The 6,826-nt window shown below is 40.5% G+C and overlaps 1 protein-coding gene across 1 annotated transcript; it reads right to left on the bottom strand.

Annotated features, from left to right (window-relative positions):
- Positions 1-1,893: 1,893 nt before the first annotated feature.
- Positions 1,894-6,446, bottom strand: LOC125535318. The gene is made up of 7 exons (XM_048698373.1): positions 6,071-6,446; positions 4,790-5,446; positions 3,680-4,605; positions 3,523-3,598; positions 3,071-3,423; positions 2,473-2,571; positions 1,894-2,389 (listed from the first exon to the last, which is right to left on the bottom strand). The coding sequence occupies exons 2-7, from the start codon at positions 5,364-5,366 to the stop codon at positions 2,237-2,239; spliced, it is 2,184 nt and encodes a 727-aa protein (XP_048554330.1). The 5' UTR covers positions 5,367-5,446; positions 6,071-6,446; the 3' UTR covers positions 1,894-2,236.
- Between the last annotated feature and the right edge of the window lie 380 nt (positions 6,447-6,826).

The raw sequence follows: 6,826 nt of genomic DNA, 5'->3' as shown, positions 1-6,826 counted from the left end.
TTACGATAGAGAGGGAGCATGAACAAAAAAGTTGAACATTTCAATTTTCTGAACAAAACTTCCGTGAGCTTTGCAACAACTGCGACAGGGGGATACCCATGAGGAGATAAAGAAGCCACAAGCTTGTCACTGCCGCAAAAGGTCGGGGAACATAACACAAGACCCCAAGGGATGGCCTTCCGCCACCGACGCCTCTATAGCTATGTGCAACACCACCAACACAAAAAGGCAGGAAGAAGACCACATTACCACAATACCAACACGAAGACACGCAAAGCCCCCGCCCAGATCCGAAGGACCCGACACGGTACAAACACCGACTACAAGATCCAACACCGATAGCCAAGAGAATGATTGCTCAATGGGAGATTTGTAGGAAAATTATTTCGTCCTGCCTTCCCCACCACTAGAGCTGATGTCATATACAACCAAAATTCTATCTAAGACACCTAGACTATTGTGCGACCGTGGAAACAAGCTTTCATGGTTCCCCTTCCTCACACTGTCGTCTAGGAAACTTTTTCGTCCTGCCTTCGCCACTACCAAAGCGTAAGTCATGGACAACCAAAATTCTAACTAAGATACCTAAACTATTGAGCGCCCACGAAAACAAGCTATCATGGTTCCCCTCCCGCATGGCGTCGTCGGAGCAGGCAACAGCGGTGAGGGAACCACAATGGCACTGAAATATGGGTGTGTGCTTGCTCCTCTCGTTGGGTCTCCTCTAGGTGCTACACATAGGGTTTGTTTATGTCCAGGTTGACTGTGGTTTTCTTACAGTCTTTTTTTTGCGAATAATGGTTTTCTTAAATTCAAATCAACCCAGAAAAGAAAGTCCTATTTTAATTCAGTAAAAAATGCAACTTGCAATTTTTCATATACATTTCTAGAAAAATTGGAAGTTGCACTTTTATTACTAAACTAAAGTATCACTTTTCAAAGTTGATTGAGACCCAGAATCAAAAATCTCAGTCAACTCAGAATTAGGAAAATCCTTACACATATTCACCCATGTGATTGTTTTTTTGTTAAATATGAAAAAAATAACTTAGTATGTCTGTTTTCTTTCAAAAATTCACTTTGGCCCATAGGTGTATATGCACCCATTGTCTAAATACACATTTTAAGAAGTTAAAAAATTCGAGAAAAAACCCTGCGTGTAAATCCGGGCATTATATGTGCGTGCACCAAGTTTCGATGAAAAATGACATTTTTTTGTGGCTTGTGTAAAGAAAACAATTTTCGATGCTTGACTACTGCTATTCACGAGACATTTTTTTAATTTTTTTATACATGCCACAAAAAAAATGTTCTTTTTACCAAAAAAAATTGTGCAAACATAGGATGTCCGGATGTACACTCAGGATTTTTTCACGCTTTTTTAACATTTTGAAATGTGTCTTTATACATCTTTCATAATAGGTGTATCTACACCTAGGAGCCAAAACGTCACTCTTGCTTTCTTTTACATTTACATGGGTGAATAACTTACTACCCCTGCACAGTTAGTTATCATCAGCAATACTGTTAAGAATTAATTAACTCTCATCGCAAAAAAAAGAATTAATTAACTCTGGTTAATTAGCAATAACTCATGTTTTTCCCTCTAACCACTGGCTGTCACAATTTAGACTCCACAACTTTATGAAGTGCCTTTTGAATTCAACGAACCAGTCTGAAGAATACTTTTACAGATAAAGTATACAAGAAACAAGGTTACGGCCTGAGCAACCAGTATTTCTACTCTCAGCCCAAGACCACTCTTGTCGAATGATGAACGATTGACCCCCTGTATTACAGCAAACGGATGGTGAATTGCGCACCAGCTACAGCTTTTCCTTCTGCCCCTCTAATTGCTTGATCAAAAACAGTGTCATGGCTAACACAGAGGAATCCGCAAACATAGTGTCATGGCTAAAACAGAGGAATCCACATGGCTAAACAATCAGTTGTACAATGAAATCGCCAGAACAATCAAATTGCAGAAGTTGATTCTTGTCTACAAATTACAGCAAGTGGAGCTTTGATGGAACAGTTTCAGAAGCCACTTCATATGGACTCTAGCATCTAAACATACAATGGGAGGGAAACATTCCCCAGTTACTTGGTTCCTGACTAGGGCCATCCATCTCTCGTTCAAAAAAAATAAAAAACAGGGCCATCTTGTTTGATTCTTCATTGTCAAAAGTCAACTTATTATGACAAAATTGCCTGCTGCAATCAGCCCAAAAAATGTTTATAACTCACCCTCGCATGCAGAAGGAGAGGTCTGTACATCACTAAACACATTAACATAGCAGAGCGTTCCTCCAGCTTCATCCGCGAACGTTATCTTCCTACGTTTCCTCGGCAATTCTGGATGCAAAACAGCCTTCTTTCCTTCTAGTGTCTGTCATTAAGTTTTTAACAATGTAAGCTGAGAGTTCAGAAAACACTTCAATACTAAACAATCTTAAAAGCAGAGATACCAACCAATATTTTACAAAAGCGATTGCAATCTTTGTTCATTATTGTCAACCATTTCCTTGTAGTTCTCTCCACCTTTAATGCATCCTCGGATGCGGCTCTCATCTGTGAATGATAATCATAAGATATCAGTCAAATATCTGACCAGACTAGAGTTGGGCCTCATCTAATTCAGAGGGAAAAAGGTAGACTTGCGCTAATTAATGCACAGACAGGAGAAAGCACATACTAAGTAGGAGTAAATAAATAATTGATAAGGCATGTGATCTTTTCAGTTCAAACAGATGGTTTACATGAGAACCACAAATGTAAATCAATAGTAATTCTGCTGTACAAGAACAAACTAACTTTGTACAGATCATAGCGTCAAATTACTAGTAACAGAAGGAGCTTTAGCCTTATATTATGTACTATTATAAAGAGAAGCAGCTGACAGGGAAAAAACAGAGGAACGTATAAGACAAATCTTAAATACAGCTTTTTGTGCTCCAGAGTCAATATATGGTGTAACTTTATCAAACAACAATTTTGTGTTATTTTGTTGTTCAATCGGTTGCACAGCAGTAAAATCAAATGAGCTCAGTTATATTTAATAATGTCTCACCTCGGCAGTGTTAGAACTGGGAAGCAAAGAATGTGCTTCCGATGACAAATTTTCATCCACTAAACTTCTCATGTGCTTCAAGCTCCTGATAAGATTTGCTGCAATGCTCTCTATATCATGCATCTGCCTTTGTGAAAACTCAACAGCTTTCTCAGTGTCCAAAAGAACAGATGAACTTGTCAGCTGAGGAGATGGGGATTCTGTTGACTTAAGAATTCCTTTGCTTGTAAAGGAGATAGAAGTTCTGCTCTTAAGTTTCCTGTCTGTGGTTAACACAGATCGGTATTGCTTGTTTGTTGTCTGAGGTAATGCTTGATTACTTGCATCACAATCTTCAAGATTAATCTTTCTCTCTGAAATCGGCAGTGGTAACATGAACAATAAGAAATACTATAATAATTAGCCACTTTGCTGAAAAAACAAAAACACTACAGATGGCATAGATTGCTTACCAAGCCTTTGGACTCCACACAAATCGATACCAGCCAAAGCATTGCAAAACTTCTCCTGAGAACTTGGTGACATAATCTGAAGAAAATAAAAGGATAGTTTGATGAGAAAGTTGTTCACAACTATTCTTTGAAACTTGATTTAAAGAGCTGTGCAGACCTTTCTCTGGGACAACAGTTTTTTTGGAGTATGATCTTCAATTGATCCTTCGTCAATGAAAAAATCAGACGCCCTAGTTTGCCCATCAGAAATTTCTTGTGTTTCTTCAGGATTAGTGGAGCTATCTGATATTGCATGTCCAGTTTTGCCCATGTTAACACAAGCCTGGAATAACTTTTGTTGAACAACATATGCTTCTCTTGATTCTTGATCATTAACAGATCTACAAATGTCAGCATTCACTGTACCACTTAACTGATCCATATCCTTTGATGACCCCTCCATGTTGGCAAGTAAGAGGCAACCATCATGTGAAACATTTGCTGCAATTGGTGAGCTCAGAGTCACAACTGAATCAGGAACTCCAACAGAAGTTTTTGTTTCAAAACACTTCCGCTGCACATTATTATTCAGAGCACCATAAACTATATTTTCTAACCGCCCATCTTGAGTGTCAAAATTGGCAGTATGAGCCAAATCAAGAGTCCTATCAAAAGCAAAATTGTAGCCTGTGGCTGCTTGTTCAACATTCATATGCAGTAATATATCCTTTGTTTTCACACCATGGCAGACTAGTGAATCTAATTGACCCTCCACCGGCATCTGCATAACCTCCTCATGCAAACTGCAAACCCTGCCCGTGCTTCCACATGAATCAGGTTGCATGACCACCGATGTGCACCTCACATCTGTGTAATTAATTATATCATCTAAAGATTTCTGATGGTTGCTCACTTCATCAATGGGATCTAGTGAAGAAAAATTGTTATCAGTCTTTTTTTGTTCCACACCGTCATGCAAATGCGCTTTGGCGTCAGAAACATCTGGCTCAGTTGGTTGGGTGATGAAACCAGGCTGCTGCCCACATTCATTATCTTCGATGGGAAACTGAGGCAGCACAACAGATAAATGGTCACAGGTGTGTTCTGCAAGTACAGAACAAAAACAATATTTATCAATGTTTATGAAAAAGGGATCCAAAAAAGGCTTACTTTAAGAAAAAAAGTACTAGCTGAATGACAGAAGTCGCTGTGAGGATTGATCTTCAATATTGAGATAACAAAGAACTGGAATATAAGAATTGTATTTTGTTTGGCTAACAATACTCACCAATAGCAATTCTCGAGTGCTCTTGATCTACAGCTCTTCTTCCAAGCTTCTGTGTCACTAAGTCATGCAGTTTTGACTCGAATAGGGAAGTTTGTACAGGACTAATTTCATCTCTCTTTGTTGATGTATCTAGTTTTGTAGCATGTGGAGAAGATGATGCACCGGTCTTTCTTTTTGCCTTAGAAGGGGGTATCTTTTCTTTCTTCTGTTTCAAAGCAATAAGAGGCTCATCAAGATCAACTTCCTCATTCAATCTTTCAACCCCAGGACCCCCACACTGAGACTGATCCTTAGTGCCAGATCCTTGAGAAATAGTTTTTGGGGCCTTCTTATTCTTAACTTTAGACCGAGTTCTTTGATCCTTACGAGACACACTGCGAGAATCTTGTTCACCGGAGTTATCATCAACAGAAGCAACATTAATTTCTGAGGGTGAAGGAGAGGCAACTTCTTCAGAATAAATTATCTCAGTCTCGGAATCTTCTTCAGAATCATCATTGTATATTACACGGGTGTTCTTGCATCTTTCAGATCTTCTGAGAGTCGAAACTATTTTGTGGGCCAAATCTACAGACATTGTGGCCGAATGACAGTCTACAGATTGCGTGCCTTGTTTGTAGCCAAATCTACTCAGAGAAGTGAAGGTTAAAATGATCCCTGCAGACATGAAAAAACAGCTGTCATAATCAAGTAAATGTCGCGTATAAGCATCAACATCTTCACTAGAAATGATGTCATCTTTCAAAAACAGACACCGGATTATGATATTCATGCAAGCATCTTTTATGCCTGAAGAATCACAATATGTTTGAGAACATTGCAATTAGCTTGTGTGTTCTTCATAAGAGGGCAGCAGAAGAAAAAAGAGCTTGACACAAGATTAAAAAAAACAGAACATACAAGTGAAATCTTGTACTACTAATAAATTGTGCTTCCAGTGGGGGAGATGAATTGAGAACGTTGAACAGACAATTTGTATAGAGATGGGCAAATTGCAGCCTTTTATTACTGACAAAACCACATCCCGTGGTCGTGAAGAGGGACGCCCTCAAATTTGTTATCAATAATCACGAATTTCTCAACAAGCCCCCTGCTCTGAGCTAAGAACTGTGCCCCCAGCGCCTGCTGTCAGGCCTGGGATGCAAAAAATAAACAAGAGTCCTAGCCACGGTAGATTCAGAGTCAACGCAACGCACACACAGATCTACTAGTCCTACAATTCATTTCATCGGCCTGCCTGAGATGCGAAAAATAAACACAGATCTAGACCCTGCGGGGTACCTGAACCTGAAGAACCCCGGCCCCGGGTGAATCGAGGAAAAGGCCGCGGGAGTACGGCCGGTGTCGAACTCGAAGAGGGCGACCGCCCGCTCCGTCCGGGGAGGCGCTGACCTTGAGGAGGGATGGACTGAAAGACGGAGGGAGTGGCGGCGGCGAGCGGAGATCTCGGTGCCGGAAGTGGAACCCTACTCTGCTTGTCGACTCTGGATATCGGCGTATGTATGAGGAGGATGCTTGGCGCGGAGGGAGGCAGAGCGAGGGAAAGTTGGCGCGGAGGGAGGGTTTGGTGTTCGCTGGCGGGAAAGGGGAGCGAAATTTTGTGGCCGCTGGCGGCAGCGCCGCTTCGACTGGGTTTTTTCGACTTCGGCGGTGGAGAGAGAAGAGACGTGGTGGGAACTGGGAGAGCGCCCGCCGGGCTATAAGTTTTTTTTTTTTTAGAATAGCCAACCCAACTCATTGCTTCTGGGCCGGCCCATTAAGGGGCCAGCTTAAAGGGCGGTTTTGCATTTGTTTCTGTGCTTTCCACTTTTCCGGTTTTCGTTTGTGTTTTATTTCCCCCCTAGGTTTTCTTTGTATCTTTCTTGGTTTTATTACAATTTCTTTGGTGTTAATAAGTTTTGTTCATTTTTTCCTTTCTTCTTTTTTTCTGACACACATACGCATTATAATATTTTCGTACACATCAGAAAAACAAATTATACATGTTTAATATTTGTTAGAAACTACAAGATTGTCATTTTCTAAATATATGTTTCC

This window comes from Triticum urartu, chromosome 2, assembly GCF_003073215.2.
Source record: "Triticum urartu cultivar G1812 chromosome 2, Tu2.1, whole genome shotgun sequence".
NCBI lineage: Eukaryota > Viridiplantae > Streptophyta > Magnoliopsida > Poales > Poaceae > Triticum > Triticum urartu.
The sequence above is the reverse complement of the archived record's forward strand: the minus strand, read 5'-3'. Positions and strand labels throughout refer to the sequence as shown.

Coding starts and splice junctions, on each gene's coding strand:
- LOC125535318 (XM_048698373.1), bottom strand. CDS start 5,366: ATGTCTGTAGATTTGGCCCACAAAATAGTTTCGACTCTCAGAAGATCT. Junction 4,606..4,789: donor GCACTCGAGAATTGCTATTG/GTGAGTATTGTT, acceptor CTGTACTTGCAG/AACACACCTGTGACCATTTA. Junction 2,572..3,070: donor CCAGTTCTAACACTGCCGAG/GTGAGACATTAT, acceptor TATCATTCACAG/ATGAGAGCCGCATCCGAGGA.